Below are 20,885 nucleotides of genomic sequence, written 5' to 3' on the forward strand. Positions count from 1 at the left end.
ATACAGTGCTATATTCCCATTTTGTCTGAATGAGCTATTTGATGTGCACAAGGCAGAGTGTACTGTACTTTTACACCTAAAACAAGATGTAATCTGCCTTCAAAAGAACATCAGTGTGGAGCACTGACTGCAGCATGAAAGGAACAAGGCACAGCATCGCTGACAGTTGGTGTACCTTCAAAACCCTTCTTCCATTTCCCTTTTCTTCTTTTTTGGTATCACAAAATACATTTCAACTTAACACTCTCAGATGTGTGATGGGCATTGATTTCACTCTGCAGTCTTCGTTTTAGAAATGTACCCATTTTGCTTTGATATTTTCACTCTGTGCGACCTTGCCAAAAGAAAGAGGATGGGAGCATATTCCACGGCAACTGAAATGTAATATTGTTTATGGAGTCATTCCTACAGAACACCTCTTACTATGGACTGTGGAGAACTAAATATTTAATGTGTGTAATGGAAAAGGAGATGGAAACTTTTGGTAGGGTGACTTAAAAAAAACTTTCTTTTTGAAAGAATTTCAGAAAATGGTAGTAAAGCGCAATATTTAAAGCAAAGAAGTTTAGTTTTATCTTTGATCCTCAGGGATTTAAAGTTGGAGGCTTTGAGATTTCTCAGTCTGAAACAGGAAGCCAAGAGATTTTCAGCATGTATACAGTCTGTCAAAGTCCAGCTCTCTTCACCACCATTTTCTGTAGGACTGTTAATGTCAGGATGCATGTACCACACATTTGAATGACAGTGAATTTGACACGATGTTTTTGGCTTAACAACTGAACTGGCTCTTTCAGTGGAGCACATATTATAACAGAGACTACATTGTGAGATTTGCTGTCATTATCAGTTGAGTCAAATTCTGTAATCAGCCAGAACGGAAGGCAGCCTGGCAGAAAGAGAGAGAGAAAGTGGTCCACTACACCTCCAGCTCCTCTTGGGGCCAAGATGGGTCAGCTACAAGACCGCCAGGTTGTTAAAACCTATTAATGGGATGGCGCAGAGTGCTCCAATGCACCACTGCAGTGCTACATTATTCATCACATCCAGAGCCAATTCGATGAATACCTTCCCTTTTTTTGTCTTGAATGGCTGCAAGCAATGGTTTGGGGAAGGGTGGATGATTTCCACTCGTTGTGATTCCTGTGTCCTTTGTTGATGTTTACAGGCAGAACCTCCACTCAACTCAATTGGGGGATAATCAAACAGACACATCAAACAGGCTGCTTGTTACAATGCCAAAGTTCCCAGACAAAGACTCTCATTAAATGTGTTGGTTCACAAACAAGGTGAAGAGAAGCGACTCAGGCATGCATGTATTTTATTATCTGACAGGAATTCTGTCGAGCAGATGAAAGGTTAGCGTTAGCTCCCACTTCATTCATATTCAGCAAAACGACAGTGATAGCACAGCAGCTTTGATGGACAAACTCAATGCGTGTCCTCACGGCGATTTAAAGGTTCTGCGCTCTCTCAGTTAATGGCCTTCTACAACACTGTGTCAAACGTGAATTAGGTTGCAAAACACACTCTTTCAGCCTAGTCTTCCTGGAGAGGCTGAATCACCACCATCTGAGAGGATGACACTATTGTTTTGTTCATTGCTTGAGGTAGCAATTGAATGGTCTATGTGAACACCAGCCCAAAATAAAAAAAAAAACAGGAGATAACTTGGAATTGTTATTACAGAACTTGCATACATTAGGAGAAAAAAATTATAGCCCTTACAGCACAAAAATCAACTCTAATTAAATGAGTGTGTGAGGCCAGTGAAAATTAACTGCACTCTTCGTAAACCTGAACAAATTAAATGGATTCACATTAAAAGTAAAGTTTATTTATGCTCAATAGTGCAGCCCTATTGCGCATATACTTAGATTATGTTCTGTCAGGATGCATAGGGGATATTCTATAGTCCTCATGGCCACATTTATTCAAGTTTGTGCCAAACATCTTATATGTTTCCCTGCTGAGGTTAATGCCTGTTGATGTGCAGCTCTCCAGCAGTAGCGGCTCTTTGAAGGAGCATTCGGACAAACAGAGGAAGAGAGGGCTCGACTCTCCAGGGCTCCTCTGCTCTACGCTACCTGTTAATGCACCACAGTCAGTCAGTCTTCAAAAGACAGAGGCCTGCCAGGGGAGGGTGAGGGGAAGGCGTGTTATAGGGGAAAAAACACAACATAAAAAGCCCCAACAAGGGAAGGAGGGCAGGCAAAGGTAACGCAGCCTGATGCATTCATTTCTGACAGAAGGTGGAAGAAGGAGAAAGCAAGGCAGAAGCGGGGCGAGCAGGCGGAGCAGGTGGAGAGGAGCTTTAGATCCTGATCGTCTTGTTAAAATAGGCAGGCATTAATCAGGAACAGAGTGAGTGATGAACCAGTTTGGCTACAAATACAGGTAGCAAGTGGTGACACAGCACTCAGGCATATGAAGTGCACGAGTGAGAGCTCAACATAAATTAAGTTCTTAAGGAGAAAAACAGTGCGAGGACAACGGCCAACGCTTGTACTACATAACAGCATTTGTTATGGACTTAAGAATGATTGCTGGGGGACTGGAGTAACAGTTGAGAAAATTCCCAGTGATGCTTGGACCACATATGCAGGTGCACTTTATCAGATGGGGAGTGCCAACCTAAGTAACCTGAGATGAATGTTTGAAAGAAAAAGCAATCTCAAATATAAATGTAGCTATGCCATCTTTCAATGCTGGTTTATATTAAATTCCCTAAGCAGGGAGGCAAACTGCCCTTTTGTCCCAAGGCAGTACTAAAGTATTTGAAATTGGGTTAAGGGGGAAATAGCAGTCATTTTCTGTGCTCAAAATGAAGGGTTTTGCCTGGGAAGAAATGATGTAGAGGCCAAGAAAAGAAATGCAATCCATCTCTGTGATGATAGAATTACATAGGAAAAGCTTCAATAGAGCAATTCGCCCTTATAAAGAGCTACAACTTAAGCAGGAGATTGACCCTTTATTAAATCAAATGTTCTTGCATGGATGATAACTCCCACTTACAGCAGCAGCACATCTGTAAGTGAGGTGGAAAGGTATCCTTCTGACCAAATCAGCCCTTTCTCTAGTGGCGCCATCACTTCTCATCGCTATTATCAAGACAAACACTTTCAGTCTGCATTTTATTGTGTAAGATGTTTTTCACCTAGAAAGCAGATTAGAAGAGCTTCTGTACATTTGAATTTTTACATTTTTTGGAAAGCATGTAAAATAAAATATCTCTGGGGGAACACAACGCTGCTCTGCAGAGTAGCAGTATTTCTCCTTATGGATTTACCTGGGACTCCAGGGCCTGGATCTTCCCCTCCAACTCTTTGATTCTCTCTTCCTTCTTCTGAGACTCAGCCTGGGCCTCCTGCCGTGCACTGAACTCCTCATCAAACTGCAAGGAAAGACACACAAGTATTTTTGTGTGCACATAACAACCACGTGTACATGGATGTAAACACACACACACACACACAGAGGTAGGTGAGCGGCACACTGTCTCCTGAGAATGGCCACAGGGCACATCAACAAACACCAAAACACGCTGTCTTACACTCTCTGGCCGATTTCTATTCATAGCTCTCGTGGCCCTAGAGCCCTGTTGTCCTTTGTCTTTGTTTCAGGCCTGGCTTTCGCGAAAGTTGATGGATCTAACCTTTGCAGAAACTAAGCCATGTCGCTACAATGATTTCACTGGCCCAGCAGGGTGTGCGGTGGGCTGGTGGGACGGGACTCTTAAGAAAACAACATCCAGGACCCCCCTGGTGTTGCAAGACCGTGGCAGTGAGGCTCTTCAAGACGCATTTGAATATCATAAAAAATATTCTGGAGGTAAAGTTTTAAACTGCCAGTTATTTTATTTATTTCAAATTAAAAATAACTGATTAGTTAATCAAGCAAAGAATTAATCAAGAAGGAAAATATAAGATAAAGAGAGAAACCCTTAAAGGGCCAACCTCAAATACGCAACTGTATTAAAAGAGCCGGCACATAATTTTACTCTGCCCTGGCACTGTGCACAAATAAGTATACATCAGATCATCAGCATTGATTCTTGTAATGCTGATACGGATCATGTAGCGTCACACCCAGGTATTGATCAGGGCATGGAAAATCAATAGCTTGTCTGGGAGCTCAGAGGAAGGAAAAAACTTTCCTGATGGGAGCCGGCCAACCAAGGGGGCTGCTGGAGTGATTAATGTCTTACCTTTTTGGAGAACTCCGCAGCCTTCTGCTCACTCTCTTCAACTTTGGCTTTATCCACACACTGATCTGCAAGACAAGATAGCCACAGTCATGAGATACTTCAAAGGCGCGATGTGCGTCATTAGGACCTCATGTGAGATTTTCAATTAGACCTGGGTCTTGATTCTCAAAGTATATTGGAGCGTATATGATTGGAAAGCTTTCTTGAAAAGTCTGTTTGGTCCGTGAGATGTTTACAGCTTAAGATGGTCTTCCCAAATTGTTACAGATCATGGGTGCATTTCTCCACAGCTAACACTGCCAAGTGTGTTTTGAGAAAGAAAACCAGTTCTTCACTGTCTCCCACTGAGTCATTTTAAGATTTATCAGTCTGTGACTGAATACTTTTCAAAGTATCCATCTGTATATAATTTCAGTTTAATTACCTAGTTGACATACACATATGTCTCCCATTACAGGTTGTATAAATTAAATGACTGTGATGAAAACAAACATATTTAATAAATAAATTAGTGGAAAAAAAAATCAATAAAAAAGTCTGCTCTAGAAATTTAAAGAAGAAAATATAAAATGGGAAGCTTTGGGGACTGACGCAACTGCTGTGTTGACCTTGTGAAGAAGGACAACACAGCAGTTGCGTCAGTCCCCAAAGCTGTGTTGACCTTGTTGACCTTGTGAAGAAGGACGAGAAGGGAGGAGGTGTTTTCATGATGTTCAATAACTGCCTCATATACAGTGAAATCAGTCATACTGAGCAACTCTTGGCTCATGCAGATGTATCTATGTCTAATCTATGTCCCTCTTCTCTTTTTATTTTTCTCTTTACAGATCTGGTACTAAAAGGTGGAGCTGTGAACACTGCAGTCTGTTGATTGGTCAGTAGTGGATGGTCACTTTGCTCAGGGCTGAGATGTGGCTGGTTTTGAGGCTCATGTAACCACTGTTCATACCATGGAGAGTTTTATTAGTAAACTATAACTAGAAAATGAAAGGATGTTTTGCTGCCTCTTGCAACACCAGGAGTCTGAGAAAAAAATAACTTAATTCACTGGGCCGACTGCCGGCAACTCATAAGGTGGAACATTAACTTGTAACGCCAGGGCCACACCAGCCGCGGAAGCGCTGCGAATAGCCTCAATGCGCCGAGAAGCAAAGCCAGTTTCCTTTCAGTGTCCATGTTAACCGACTGTGTCATCCACACGCAGCTCCGCGGCCGGCGCTGCAGCGATCATTTCGACATCTGGTCTATTTTCTGCGCGAGCCATGAGCAAATGTGTCAAGCCGGGCAGGAATATAGGCTATACATAGTCAGTGGTATCTAAACAGAGCGCGAGAGAGATGAACACACACACACACACTCACACCCACTAACACACACACACACACACACGAAAGAAAGAGAGAGAGAGAGAGAGAGAGAGAGAGAGAGAGAGAGAGAGAGAGAGAGAGCGAGTGGGCCGGGTGGGCCGGGTGGGGGTTGGGGCACACACACGCAAACAGAGAGAGATACCCATGATGGAAAAACAGCCCCAAATGTGACGGAGACAACAGCTGGGAGCAGAAGCGCTTGTGGGCGTGGAGAAATGCGCGTCTGATGTGAATGAGAATTTCGGTGCGCTGCGCTTCGCAGCACTTCGTTGGTACTGTGGCCCTGGCGTAATGTTACTCAATGCATGAGTTGACAACATGAATCAATCAACACACCTTAAATTTCAATGTGATAACTTTGACTATTATTATTATTATTATTACTTTAGCTTTAATATGACATACACTTTTGGTAATGAGTGGCTCTTCAAGCCTTTATATATATTAATTTCGACCAAGCTATGTGAACTGCATATATTCTAATCCTCACTAGGAGGAAAAAAGTGTTATGTAGCATCGTTTCTGTGGGCTACAGCAACACTAAACCCCAGAGCTTGCTTTAGAAGGACTAAGTGCACAAAGCTGCTATTTTTAAATATCCCATGGAGAGAGACTCTCATTGCAGCCTGTTTTATTTTGTTCTGAAAATGTTGGCGTGCAGCCTTGTTCTGTGAACGTTCTGTCAACGATAATGAGGAAATACAGTGAGTGCTGGACGGAGCAGTGAGTGACAACAACCCCACCCACATTTAAGGGTACTGTTACAACGGAAACACTAAGTGGACCTAGGGTCTAGGTGCCATGTCTGAAGGGTTACTTTTGGTTCCAAAGGTACCATACCAAAAGTGTTTGGTGGAAACTGGGCTTTAGACACAAAAACATGGAAGAATAGGGCAGGTTCAAAAATACCCAAGTTTCCTTCAAAATAGCAGGAATTATCACCTACAAGCTAAGCTGTTGCTTAAGCGGGTGTGTGTGTGTGTGTGTGTTGAACAAAAGACAAATCAATCAGCATCTAAAATACAAAATTAAATCTGCGTGTTTTTGCCAATTTTACTTAATTAAATAAATTTTACTTTATTTTTCAAATCACTGTTTTACAGACATTTAGTGTTTCAGTTCTTTTGTTTTATTTGGGCATATTTACAAATCCCACATTTTACAATAACCCTGCAGATGAATGATCTGAAGGACAGTGTATGTGCAAGTTTTAGGTGTAAATTATTGTCAGATCACACATCACGCAACACATATTCCCTCTGAAAAATAATTGTTTTCAGGAAACAGCAACCTAATGTGAATGTGAAAAAAAAGACAATGGAAAAAAAGGGTGGAAAGGCACATTTCAATAAGCCATGTGAATGTTGCATCTGTGTTGTTTGTGTGAATTTTAACAAAACACACACATCCTTCGAAAGTTTTTTATTAACTGATTAAATCTCAGTAAAGTGTGACAAAACTCGTTTAATGCTGCCTCAGTCCTCTGTGGATAGGGTTAGAAACTTTTAATGACCCTTTGTTGGCAAGTCACAGAACTGTTAGTGACACAACAAAGAGACACAAAGTGTTTTTTATTTATTTTCTCTGTTTGAAAAAAATCTCCATTAGTGATGCAGTGTAAATAGATGCTTTCTCTGTGATTCCAGAGACACGGCTGACAACTGAGTAGCAGAGGAAAATGACATTTCAGATGATTCTGAACTGGCTGAATTCATTTTAACAGATATAATGTATTATTCATCAATAATTAGATGACCCCAACTTATATGTCAAGCCACTGCAGGTGTTTGTCAGAGGAATCTCAGCGGGATCTGGGAGGATAATGAGAATGACTGCGAGGTATCAAAACATTTTTAGCAACATCAGTGATGTGCCTCCTGCAGCACAGTATAAAAAGACAAAAACTGATCTTGTGGATGATTTCAGGGTATTATTATCCTAAATACACATTTTAGACTTTTGCCAGCCCATGTTAAATTAATGAAGGAGGGAATTTGAAGCAAATACCAATCAGATGGGTGAAGTCCACGTCCAGTCGTCTACTGTAGCCAAAGTCAGGGTCCATCCCATTGCGATGCAGGACCACCTGAGACACGCACTCCTCTATCACCTTGTAATACTGAGGCCTGAGGGGTCAGAAAACATAAAGCAGAACAATTAGACAAGTCGCAAAAAAAAATTTGAGTGACACAAACTCTACAAGGCTAATTAACCACAAATTATTCCCTTATCCAAGCTAGAGGTCACAAAATGCCATGTCAAAAAGGGTGCTGCTGGAGAAAATAGGCACCCTATTAAATTTGATCACTTGCTTCACCCCGATCATGAATTTAGCAGATTAATGGGCACACCGAACCCAGGTCTGTGTTAGTCCGTCCATTTCAAGGTGACAGACGGTAGCCAAGGCTACGCTTGCCCTCTTGCCTAATTTGCAATCATCTTTGCCAATTAGAGCAACCATAAAAACTGAAATGTAAATCTAATCAGTGTAATGTGTGTAATTGAAAGCACAATGACCGGGAAAACATGTCAGCCAGTTGGGAGTGTGACTGAGTGCTCAGTGTTGTCAGGCGGGGTGTCTAAATTCAGCCTCAGAGTCCCATTCCGCCACACAGGTTGGTATGTGACCTTTTCTCGGTAACATTATCAACTTTAATTGCAAGTGACATTTAGCAAATACAATGTCAGCCTAAGCTTAGCTCGAAACTGAGAAATAATTATTTTCTAAGCATGACATTGACCAGAAGTTGATGTTTAAATTCGCAACAGGAGCAACTTGTTTTTTAATTCCTCTAAAGACCCGAGCTCTATTTATGGTAAATTGGAAGTTGAGATGTGACCTGAGGTATCAGCTGTAGAAAAATGACCCCTGATGCTCACAAATAAAACTAAAAAAGAATAAGTCCCTGTGCCAGGAACAATAATCATAAGTGCGCGTGGGTGTGACCAGCTAATTGTTGCAATTTGCGGGAATGTCTGAGCAACTGTAATTTCAGTACAGCTCTATGAAAACTAGAATAGGGGTGGAGCGGGATAAATTCATGACCAGAAGGAGGAGGAGGAGGAGGGATACAGTATCTGCAGCTGGAGCGGGGACAGCCCTCTGATTCAATAAAAGCATCAACTCCTTTCATCTCCTTTTGAAATAACAGATTTTTCTAGTGGTCACAGAGTAAAAGCTACGTTCTTCTTTGAGTCCCACAGCACAAATATTAAGTATAAATCTCTAAATTTCCAACAGATCTTCATTTATTTTACAATATTCTGTCCTTATTTTAGAAATTATTCATGATATCTTTGCAAATTCCAGTTTTGGCACATACTTTGGCATCAGGAAGATGACATAGTTGGCTCTGGAAGTTTGACAAATATGCTGTTTGAATGCCCTTTTAGCTTCCTGAGATTGTCCAACAGATTCTTAAGATAATAATTGAAATTCAGAGATTTTGTGAAAACTTTGATGCCGATAAGGAACTCAAAGTCTGATCAAAGCCTGCCTGACTGATGGCTCTGCATGAAAGCATTAAGGGAAGGAGCCTAATGTTTCTTAAATGTAATAACTGATGTGAGCTGGCAGAGCTGTGAGCATAGTGTCTTGTGTCAGGTGTATTAATTTGGTGTAGTACTAAAAAAGCACACATATCTTTGTATGTGTCAAAAGGAAAAGGAAGTTGATAAACAACAATTTGTATTTATCAGCATTAAATAAAATGAAGTTTATTTCCGAGGCTTTGACTCTTAACTGTTGCGTAAAAATTCGAAGGCTATGTTCTGTTGCTACCTTGTGGGTGGACAGGCCATATCACGTTATGAACAGAAATATGAAAGAACACAAAATTCCGAGCCAAAGCAAATAAGAATAAATCAGCATTTAGGTGCACTGTTTTGAAAGCATGAAATGCCATACATTAAGCTTGAGCTGGCGGATTCGCCCACTCATGATTGGAACAAGCTAGTGAAAGCTCACACATCGCCCTGCATGGCTTAAGTACTGTGGCACTCAGCTTACAACTGTCACCGATGTACACCACATTATTATCTCAATAAGCCGTCCTATTTTCCCTCCGTCCTCCATCCTCCGCCACCACTGAGCAGATAGGGGCTGGGTGGAGATAACTGGAGACGCAGAGAGTGACCCAGAACTGTCAGACCCCTCCACAGTGGGCAGGGCTGGGCTCCAGAAGCTAGCATATGTCCCCTGCATCATTCCCCACCTCTTCTTTTACTTTGGCACCTTCGTTTCTTCCAATGATAGCTTGCAGTTCAGCACAGCCCCAGCCACTTGATCCAGCTCTGCTCCACATAACCAGTGTAATCCCCATATCACTAGGCTCCAAAAGAGCAGATCTGCTCTATATTTACTGGGTGGGTTTGATGTGCTCCCATTCATTAGGCTTGCAGTGAGAGATTAATTATCAAAAATAAACCAAGCCCCAGAGGGGAGCGCAACAACTAATGTTGTGTTAGGAGGAATGACAGTAGACACAGCACTTCAGCAGTTTGCCCACTGTAGACCTTCTTATTATTACAATACTTATTATTATATTATTCAATTAATTATCATTTAATGTAGATTATTATTTGATATACGAATCAAGGTATCAATAGTGCTATCAATTCCAATAAATCCAATGATATGAACAACACTTTACTTTAAATAGAGTCTAATGGGCACATATGCATTCCTTTGATCACAAAGCCAACGTCTGTCACACATTTATAAAACATACCTACGACTGCCACCATTTAATGACTTTAACTAGAGCCATGCATCCACCACACACCACCCGCCTAATTCTGTTTTTGTTTCAAGTAGATGAAACATTAAGGGTGTGGGAATAAATCAATACATCACAATAATTTCCAAAGTAATACTGTAACGATATATGCATGCCAATTATCTTTTTTTTTTTTTTAAATCTTTATATACAGTAAATTGTAATCTATTAAATTATTATGTAAATAAATGACTGTTGCAATAAAATTAAATTTTCGGTAGCATTCTAGAGATGATATCAATTTCTTTTTCAGTCCACTAGATAGATTTTGCTGCAATAAAAATGACTGAAAAAAGATGAACAGACTGAAAAATTTAACATTTTTGTGATTAGGTAATTTATTAGATTATTAGAAAAAAATATTAGATTATTAAATAAAAAAGATGTTGACAGGGGTTTTCCCTTGGGGACATAATTTGTAGTTGAAAATAGGTAATAAATGTCAATATATCACAATATATGTTATCTCAATAATCCCAAAATATAATACTGTATCATAACTTAAGTACTGTGATAACATCATATCTCTGGTGATTCTCATCCCTACAAAATATTATACATATTCAAAATTACTACTACTACTACAACTGTGAAATAGTACTACTACTTTTTCCACATTCACCCAGTTCTGACTACGACATGAAAAGATGGTAACTTTAAAGGCAACGACTGAAAAAGAAAAAAAAAAAAAAAAGGCCAGATAGTATCTATTGGAAATAGCTGCATGTTCTGAGTTACTGCATCTTCCATCATCCTAACTCACACAGCAGTGATGTATTGGGAATAAAATGCCTCAGTCAGAATGAATTCCTGGTGTTGATGTCTGTGTGTGCACATGTGTGGGTTTGTCCTTGCATTTGTGATGGAGGCGGGAGGGGAAAGAAAAATAAAAAAAATTCAAAAACATATCTTTAAAAAGGCCATCAGTTTTTTTTTTTTTTTATGAGCGCTGGTACTGATCCCTTCTTATTGCTGTCTCACAGAGGGGTATATGGACGCTGGAGCTGAGGTGGACGTGGCTGTGCTAGCTGGTTAATGTGAATTCTATTTCTCACTTCCTACGAATAGACGAGGAATAAATTATTCATAATACCAAGGGAACAGCAACTTGTCTATGGTAAATTCATCTTCTTTCTCACATCCCCCCTTATTCTTCCAACTTTCTTTTTTTTTTTTTTTTTTTTGAAAGTCTTATTTCTGCAAAAAGGTCTGACACAGCAGTGAATTCATCAGTGTCACTCCATTCAGAGGAACGGTGGCCTTCCTGCCCAGTGAATGACATATTTGCTATTCAAAGGCAAAGTGAGAAAGCTAACCCAACACTTTAAACTTACTTTATAATTTAGAAAATTTTGAATATTACCTCTACTCAAAGCAGAGCTGCAACAATCAACTGATAATCGAATAATTGGTTTATTTTTTTTTAAGAAAACAAGTCAAATTTCCCTGATTCCAGCTTCTTAAATATGGATATTTACGTCATAATGGGCTTTGGGAAACACTGACTGAAGACTTTCACCATTTTCTGACATTTTATGTTTATGTTTATTTTATTTAAGAAGGGACAGTGCACATTAATTAACATGATCACTTAAGTCACGTAAATGTGCCAGATTTAGCCATACAGGCTAATTTTCATCCGCAGAACCAAACAACAAATCGATTTATCTAAAAAAATGATGGAAACTAGTCCATATTCATTGAGTGCACAATTTCCCATGTAAAGTTTCACATGGTGTGTGTTTGGGATACAGGTCATAGGAAATTGCAGATTAAACAGTCAACTGAACCCATTAAAAAGAGCAATGTATTCAGACAGAGTTTTTGTGAATTTGATAGTACGATTGCAGCCACAGTGATCTGTTGCATTTTAGCCATTTTTCTGCCAATTAGAGTTGAGGCGTCCTGTTCTACATATCTACCAAGTTTAGTTAAAATCGATATGGCAGTTAGGCCTAGATAAGAAATTAGCTCTCTAGCGCCCCCATTTTGTTTGATGGGGTCAATAATGGAGGGGTCCCCTCAGATTATGTGTGGTCATATGCCTACAAAGTTGCGTGGTGATCGGTGAAACCCTTGACATGTTATACACCTTTATGTGATGAGCCACGCCCTCCGCAATATTCATTGCCTTATAGAAGCTCAGTTTTAGTAAGTTTTCCAACTTTTGTCAAGAGAGAACTTTAGATATTGGTCCCTAGATTATGTTCACCGAGTTTCATGCAGATCGGTCAAACTTCCTAGGAAGAGATCGATTTTAAGCGTTTTTCAAAATATTCAAAATGGCAGAAAATCTATAAAGGCAAATGTGTTCCTCATGAGAAGAGGTATCTCTGTGCAAAGTTTCATGTCTCTACGACATACGGGGCATGAGATATGGGCAATTCCAGCATTATGGATGTTACATTCAGAGAGAAAATTGGAAACTAAGCTTAACATTGACAAGGCATTGATTTGAATTAAAAAATTGAATATACATATTTTAGTTACACTTATTGGGATAAAGATAAGCCTGCAGTATGAAATGTTATGACCCTTTGGATTTTGAGAGAAGTGACAAAATACCCAGCGTTATGGATGTTACGGAAATGGACAAGCTTTTTGGACTCACTGAACACATGATGAAAACTCTGTGAATTGTTCTTTCAAAGACTAACATGTTTAATATCATTTTGTAGGGAAGGGTTTGAGGTACCCAAAAAGCACATTTAGGAAAACTTTTTTTTCCTGTTAAGGAAAGAATCACAAAAAAGTGCCGTTATGGATGTTACATTTTTGCGTTATGGATGTTACACGTCTGAAATAGACCAAAAAAACAATCAAAAATAGGGCTTTACCCACATGTGTTTGACTTCAGTGGGCCATTTAAAGGGTCAAACCAGTCTGGACCTATGTTGTAGTCTGAGAAATCATTGATTTCTACTGATCGATTACATACCGGTAGACTACATAGTAGGCGTTACCTTTTTGGATGCGACTAACTGGTCATAAATCACCTCAGAGTGACAGCTGTCAAGTGAATTTTAATAATGCGCGAGTCAAGATGACAGGCAGTACACCCATTGGTCTTTTCTTAGAAACACAGAACATGAATATTCTTAAGTGCATCAATGAATACAGCACATGCAGATGGCAATTAAGGAAAATGCAGTTTTTTATATGATTTTTTAAATGATTTTTATGATCAGACAGTGCGATATTTTTTTTTTACTACCTAATGTTCTTTGTCTTTTATACACGAAGTTAAACATAATGCTGATTATGGTGTGTGTGTGTATATATATATAGAGAGAGAGAGAGAGAGAGAGAGAGAAATGTTGTTCTACTGATCAAATAGTTCTGAGCTGGTTTTTTTTCAGATCTTCATTTACTTTAATGAAGACGAACCAAAAAAAAAAAAAAAAAACGGACGTGAGTCGCATTCAGCTCTAACAAAAGCACCGCGTCTGTTACGAATCAAGTTGACCAGAATCTCTACTGACTATAAGTAATTACAAACCGATGTAAGAGCGAGCTGAAGAAAACCTAACCGGTATTGAAGAGAGATGAGACGTGATCTGTCAAACGTGAGTGATTGACAGAGAGGTTGTCACTGTGTGTGTGTGTGTGTGTGTGTGTGTCAGCGGAGCGGGGCACAGCTGCAGTGACCGTGTGTGTGTAGGGGAGGTGCGCTGTGTGTGACTGGCTTATCACAGAATATGGACACGGTCAGCTATAGGATTTTCATTCATCACGAGCACAGATAATGACTCGTATTACATAATACTCATACTCGTCAAAAGTGCTTTATCCGCACCAGATACTCGCGGGCTCAACCCTAGTAAACAGTGAACAAGAAGAGCAGTATTATCGTGAGAGGCTACCAGCGTATTCATGTGATACAGTAACATTTTTCACATGTCGGCAGCCCATCCCTGCAAATAGCTCATTCAGGATGATAGTAAACACTACACAACGAGCCACAAGAGCAGTAGGTTTAACAGTGGGGTGTAACCATTAATGTGATACAGCGTAATCAACATTCACACATGGACTGGGATTCATATGATCGACTCTACAATATGTGATGTCCGTAGCGCTCGGAAATAATACAAAAAATAGGACCAGGATGACAATTGTTGCTAATATGTCATCTTTCTAAAAGTTAGCTTTGCTTAGAAAGTTTGGCTGACATTGCTTTCCAAATGCATGTTTTATGACAACTTTTCCTAAAAAACGTTATGGACGTTACATGAGTTGTCCCATAAACGGGCATCATAACAGCACGTTCCACCGGCCAATGGAAAGACACAAAGTACATAACTGATTTACATATTGATACAACAGCCCTTCCTGATAAAAAGTGAGGTTAGAAGACATCTGTAGGTGATTTTTTTTGCCATTCTGGCCATTCAGAAAGTCATACAATTTTGTTCACTGAAAAATACATTTTTACATTATTGTGTCTCCTCATTGTAGTGAGGAAAAACATGTATTTGCATGAATATTGTGATCAAATGTATTTTGTACTTCAAAATATAGACCTTGATGATACATTTTAAATGGGTTTTGTTATAAATATGGCTACTTTATTTTTTCATGGTGAGGTTGACATTTGCATGGAATTGCCCATATGTCCATTCAAAGTTTGCGATTTCAATCGGTTGCTATAGCGTCCCCCTCTGGCCAAATGATGTAATATTGCTTCATTTGCATCCTCCCATGACCCTCTACCACTGTGCCAAATTTCACATGGATTGACCAAGTCTGTGAGGGGAAAGACGTGGAACAGGCGCACCCACAGAAAGAGTTTTCGTCATTATATAGTTAGATACTCATTATTTGCCATCTAATGGAATTGTTTTTCATCGGCTTGCGTGGCATTAGCATTCACTTTTGTATGTTTTATGTATTTCATTATTTTCAAGGTGTTTTAGGTGGAAGTCTTTTATGTGTCTTATGTTTCACATGGGTGTAAGACTAGTTTTCTCTCCTCAAACAGTGAATTTAAAAGCTGAAATTAGGGCTGACATGTTATTAGATTTTCGCTACACAATACTGCTGACCAACAGAATTCATAAAAACATTATAGTTGTCAATATGGGCTTTGTCTTGTTTCTGGGAAATGATTTACACTCAAAATATAAGTATTGGGAGGTGGAGAGGGAGTCTAAGTGGGAACAGAAAGAAATGGAAATGATTTTAAAGAGGTGTTGTATTATTTACACAATATTATCAGGTGTGTATTATTAACACTATATCAATATTTCACTTTTTTAACACCATGGTTATCATCCAAAATGGTGCATCATGACACCGCTGTGAAACTGAATTAATAAATACTGCTTTTACAGGCAACAGCTCAAGGAAAATGACAAAAGTTACAGGTAAAAAAAAGCAGCTCCAGTTTGGTTTTCAAACATCAATAGGCCTCTTACTTTTGGGAGGATATATGTACACAACAAATTTCAACCTTGCTTTTACTTTTATGTTGTCAAAAACAAACAAACGGACCCACAGAGGAAATAACTACTTCCTGTGAGTAATGAACAAATATGTTCACAGTGCTGTATGAGCTGTTTCATATCCACTGTTAAAAAACAAACAAACAAACAAAACAAAGCTAAGACTATCAAAGCACACTGACACATAGTAGAGCATCATGAGGTTATCAGTCAGTAAGCGTGGGTACTTTCACACCTGTAGTTTGGCTCATTTGGTCTGGACCAGGGGGAGAAAATGATACATTTTCACATTACACACTCTGGTCCAGTTACTGGTCACACTGACTTTACACAAACAAACCAAAATGAGGAAACATGAGGTCATACTGACTTACAGGTAACTCGCAGATTGGACAGCTTGAGACCCTGCACCATGAGAATACACTAGGGGAAATCAACTTCCAGTGACTGACAGAACTTTAATGCTTCTGATGTGTGTAGTAATGTTCTTCGGTGTCACAAAGAGCTCATAAAGAAATAACTGATTGTTAGCATTATCGGTAGGCTTTTATTAGACTGCAAATCGATCACACGTTATGACTAATGACTGACGTAAAAACAGGATGAAAAGGAGGCGTTTTGTGCGGTAATGATTCAGGGTTTATTACTGTGGGATCGCTGTCACACACTTTTAATGGACTTAATGAACTGACAAAGTAAACGGAGTCGGATACAATCATGGCAGTTTTAAAAGCTTTTTAATCAGGGGAAATAACCTTGCTGCATAAGTGTTACCATGGTTACACGTTTGCATTAGTATAAATAGGTTATAGGCCTAACAAAGCCCTATTTTGGGATCAATTATGAGATCTTGGACAGATTATACGATGGATTTATTAGTAGTTTAGCTTTTGAAATCGTGAAGTCAGGACTGTGGCTGTGGTTGGTTTGTGTGTGTGTGTAAGCGAATTGAAACCCATCTTTTCAGGTGGTATCTGTTCAAATGTTTGGTCCACAACAAGGTCCAACTGACAGCCTGAACAGCAGCCTAAACAAACTCAACGAACCATACTAATCAGGCAAACAGATCAAAGTTTGTTTAAACTGAACTCAACAGTTTAGGTGTGAACACACCCTATGTATGTAAAAAATAAAACACAACTTACCTGATGTAATAGTCATTCCTGATGAGCAGAAGGTGCTGCAGGACCGACAGGAAGTAGGCCTCCGAGCCCGTGTCTTTCACCATATTGGACAGGAGATGGTACACTTCATTCATATCAGTACAGGAGAAGGGTTAAGGGAAACACTTTCATGACAGTGCTACTGTTTAGGTTTCCAAGTCAAATTCATTCACAGCTGAGGTTAACTTCCTGAGCAAACACCCGATTTGACTTCATTATTCAGGTGGCTTCAAGTCCTTCTAAACATTTACATATTTATTAGTTCTTGTTTTGTTTATAACTACTTATTTATCCCCCCCCCCCCCCCGAGTTCTTCAGCCTTTCTGACAGGCATCATTGTGCAGAGGCAAACCGAGATGTGATTTCTCTTATCCGTGCTCTCTTGGGGGAGCTAAAACAGTGTAAGCAGCTAACTTGAGGAGGGGGACTGGTAATAAAGAATACTCCCTCTGGTTTACCTGTCACTCTAAACCTTTCACAATAGAGGAAATTAATTACATGAAAAACTCGCTGGTTTGAATGTTTGAGGCGAGGATGATGGGGAGCCGATCATTTGCAGGACAAAAATATGGCTGAATTCCAGAACTCAGATTGAAACTGACATATACTCAGGAGCGAAACTTCATGTTATTAAAACTGCAAAAGGTATTGATTATGTGTCTTATGTTTGCTTTTCCCAGGAGGAAGTAGTGATGGCTTTGACAGCTAAAACAGATCATAAATCTGACTGTCTATCTTTATTTTCTATGTTCAAATATCACATACTAAATTGATTATTTGCTGAGTATTTGTTTTAAAAGGTATTTCTTGGGATGTCAAAGAAACAAATATTGTTTGATACTGAAAGTGACTGAATCAAAACAATGTAAGGACTATATGACATGCATTACAGAAGGGGATAAGCACGTACATTGAAACATATTTCAAAATTCAATCTCTAAGTTAATGGCTGATTTGTAATACAAGGTTAATCTAGAAATAATTACATTTGTGTTCCTAAAACGTCTATTAGTGTTCCTGAAAGTGTAGCTCCAAGAAGCAAAGAACCCAGGAAAATGAATGATTTGGAGCCTATTTAATTTGTTTGCTTGAAAAAAGGAGGATTTCCCCGTGGAGACTCATCTTGTTTGAAAAAGTGGAATAAGCCTCTCAGATATGTGCACACATGCAGAAAAAAAAAGACTAAGGAGACAGTACCCTGTTAAGCTCGCAGTGATGAAATCCTGATTGCCATCATAACATGAAGTGCGGATCCTGACAATGCGTGCTAAAATATTTACACAGTGACTGCAAAGCAATGAAGTGATGCTTTCAAGATACTTTCAACATGGTGGCAGCATATGTTGCAATTCCCCTCCCTTCTGCTTTTGGCACTGACAATATCAGTGAAGAGCACACGCAAAACAGACTTCATATAAGGTGAATGAGCTTGAGGATTGAGACTAAATTAAAGCCTAATTAAAGCTGGGGTAGGCAGTTTTATTTAGGCATCACAGATATCCCATAATGAACCTTGAGGATATTGTAATTCAAGTGGTCTGAGTGACAGCTAGACTTCTGCACCTTCTCTTGGCTCTGTTTTCAGGCTTTGGAAAATCTATGAGACTATGGCAAATCAAAGGTCATTTCAAAAAGAGGGCATTCATTTTGGCTGCTCTACAAATGCAGATGTGCTTCCATGTCCCTTTAGTGAAAGCCAGATTCAATGGCAATCAAAAAGAGTCAATAAGAGAGTCTGACAATAAACAAAACCCCTGTCATTAATGAGAAAGTGTTTCAGAAATGGAGAGAAAATGCTGCTAACAGTTTAGCCTTCTGTTAATCAGAGCAAAAGGCTCACAGCCGCGGCTTTATGTTTACTTTGCTGTTGATCTAGCTAACGTTAGCTAGAGACTTGAATCACAGCGTGTCCTCTGCATCACTCCCCACTCCTACAAACCACCTCGCTGGAAGGAGAGCTGGCAGCAGCTCCGGAGACTGAACTCCAGTCAGCGACAGTGCAAACCCCAGCTCCAGGGGACCGGACAGCCCCAACTCCCCGCTAGGTGCTAACAGGTAAGACTCAGAGCTGCTGCTGGGCAGCTGTCACTTTGATACCCTGTGATGGAGGGATTTTTGCGCTGGCTGAATTTAAGATGCTACAGCTGCCAACAAAAGGTCTGTTTCCTGGGCTGCTGCCAGCTCTCCTCTCGGGGTAGCTGCTCACAGCGACGGGGAGCGAGGTGAAGGGATGGTGGGGTGGCTAACGTTAGCTTGCTAATCCTTGTCTCATTTTTGGTCTTATAAACAGAGATGGAGAGAGCAGGGCTTAGAGGGGTTGAGTGAATGTGCAGTGTGCAATTTTACACTGACATCAAATAAAATAAATCAATGTATGGAAAACACTGGGCTACCGTACGAGGCATGTGCCAATGCCTGTGGTCGTTTGGTGGGAGGGGCTTAGTAGGGTCCATCTTACATGTTTTTAAGGGTTGATCTGAAAATGTTGTCAATGCTTTATTTGTTTCCTAATGCTATTTGTCAGGTTTCATCAACAGCTAATGAAGGATGACTCTGTGAGAGAGCAACAATAATTCAGATAATTTATTTCCTCCAAAAAAAAAGGAAAAAAGCACTTAACTGCATTCTCCATTGCCCATGCTATCATCCACACAAAACAATCTGCAGCCGCTGCAATTGGAGAAGATCAATTCTTTTAAATACTGTTTGACACTTTTCCTATTAATTTCAACAATGTCTGTAATTAAACTCCTATCCCATATCAAATTTTTAGAGAGAGAGGGATGGGAATATAGGCTGCTCTGCAGTATCATTTCCCTCCCTTGTATTAGCTGAGTATGAAGCCTGGGAGAATTACCAATCCTGTGAGATTCAATTATAGCCTCACCACAGCAGCATTTGAGAGGACATGAGCAGGAGCTCAGACTGGGAAAGTGTCCAACTAGCTTCATCTATCACTAAGCTGCAGACATAAACCTAATGTAGAATGCCAATCCATTCGATGACACCCCCTCTACGCTCTCTTTTGCGCTCTCTGTCTCTCTCTTTACACTCCCTCTCCAAATAATGAATAAACATGAGTGGCAGTCAAGTGTGACGTAGGCCAGTCAGTGGTGGGGTCAATCAATCACCATTCCACAGCTCATTAATATTTATTAGTGGCCTGGAGTCACCTCCTCGGCACCTGGACCTGGGCCGGACACAGAGGAGCCTCTCCAGGTTAATATTCATGAAGCTGCAGCGAGAAACACGACACATATGCAATGCTCAGGTAGTAGAAATACTATCAGCGTGGTATCATGCATATATGTGTGTGCGTGTGTGCGTGTGTGTGTGTGCGTGTGTGTGCTATGCAGGCAAAGGGACAAAGGGTAGCCTAGGCATTCGACTCATGCTCAGAACCCGCAGATCAATACCACATTGTCCTTGGAAACAAACATTGGGCCTTCTCATTTGTGAACCTGCTCAAGCACATCATTAATCCAGGTGCACTTTTTTTCTCTCCATCTTCTCTCGATGCACACACACACACGCACACGACCTCCTCCCCTCACCTACATGTGTCAACAGAAACTGTCACTCACGGCAGCACTTTGTGCCGGTACTAGAACTCTGGGATTTGGTGGAAGAAAAAGGTTGTGGGAACGAACATCTGCATAACAATGTCAGCGTCTGAGTTTGTCTGCTCACAATGTCAGCCATTCATACATAGCCTCAGAGAAGATTTGTGAATTATTAAAGGGGTCTTCTCTGGGATGCTTGAAGAAGTTTTCAACTCTGGACTAAATTATTGCTCACCTTATCAACTCCTACTTGTTTGGAGTTAAAGGGTAAGTTTGAGATTTTTCAACCTGGACCTCATTTTCCCGTGTTTTTGTGCCTGAGTGACTAATGGGAACAACAGTTTTTGAAAATGGCCCAGTATTGAG

General features: G+C 40.1%; 1 protein-coding gene across 8 annotated transcripts in view; it reads right to left on the bottom strand.

The window, feature by feature from the left end:
• diaph2 (diaphanous-related formin 2) overlaps nucleotides 1-20,885 on the bottom strand; it is a 516,939-nt gene that overhangs the window by 337,732 nt on the left and 158,322 nt on the right. For all 8 annotated transcript variants that reach the window (XM_078169451.1, XM_078169450.1, XM_078169448.1 and 5 more), the window contains 4 exons: nucleotides 16,939-17,055; nucleotides 7,579-7,697; nucleotides 4,205-4,269; nucleotides 3,287-3,391 (listed from right to left, as the gene is read on the bottom strand). In XM_078169451.1, coding sequence (XP_078025577.1) covers nucleotides 3,287-3,391; nucleotides 4,205-4,269; nucleotides 7,579-7,697; nucleotides 16,939-17,055 — 406 coding nt within the window. The remainder of the gene's footprint in view (nucleotides 1-3,286; nucleotides 3,392-4,204; nucleotides 4,270-7,578; nucleotides 7,698-16,938; nucleotides 17,056-20,885) is intronic.

This window comes from Epinephelus lanceolatus, chromosome 7 (genome assembly GCF_041903045.1).
Source record: "Epinephelus lanceolatus isolate andai-2023 chromosome 7, ASM4190304v1, whole genome shotgun sequence".
Classification (NCBI taxonomy): Eukaryota; Metazoa; Chordata; class Actinopteri; order Perciformes; family Serranidae; genus Epinephelus; species Epinephelus lanceolatus.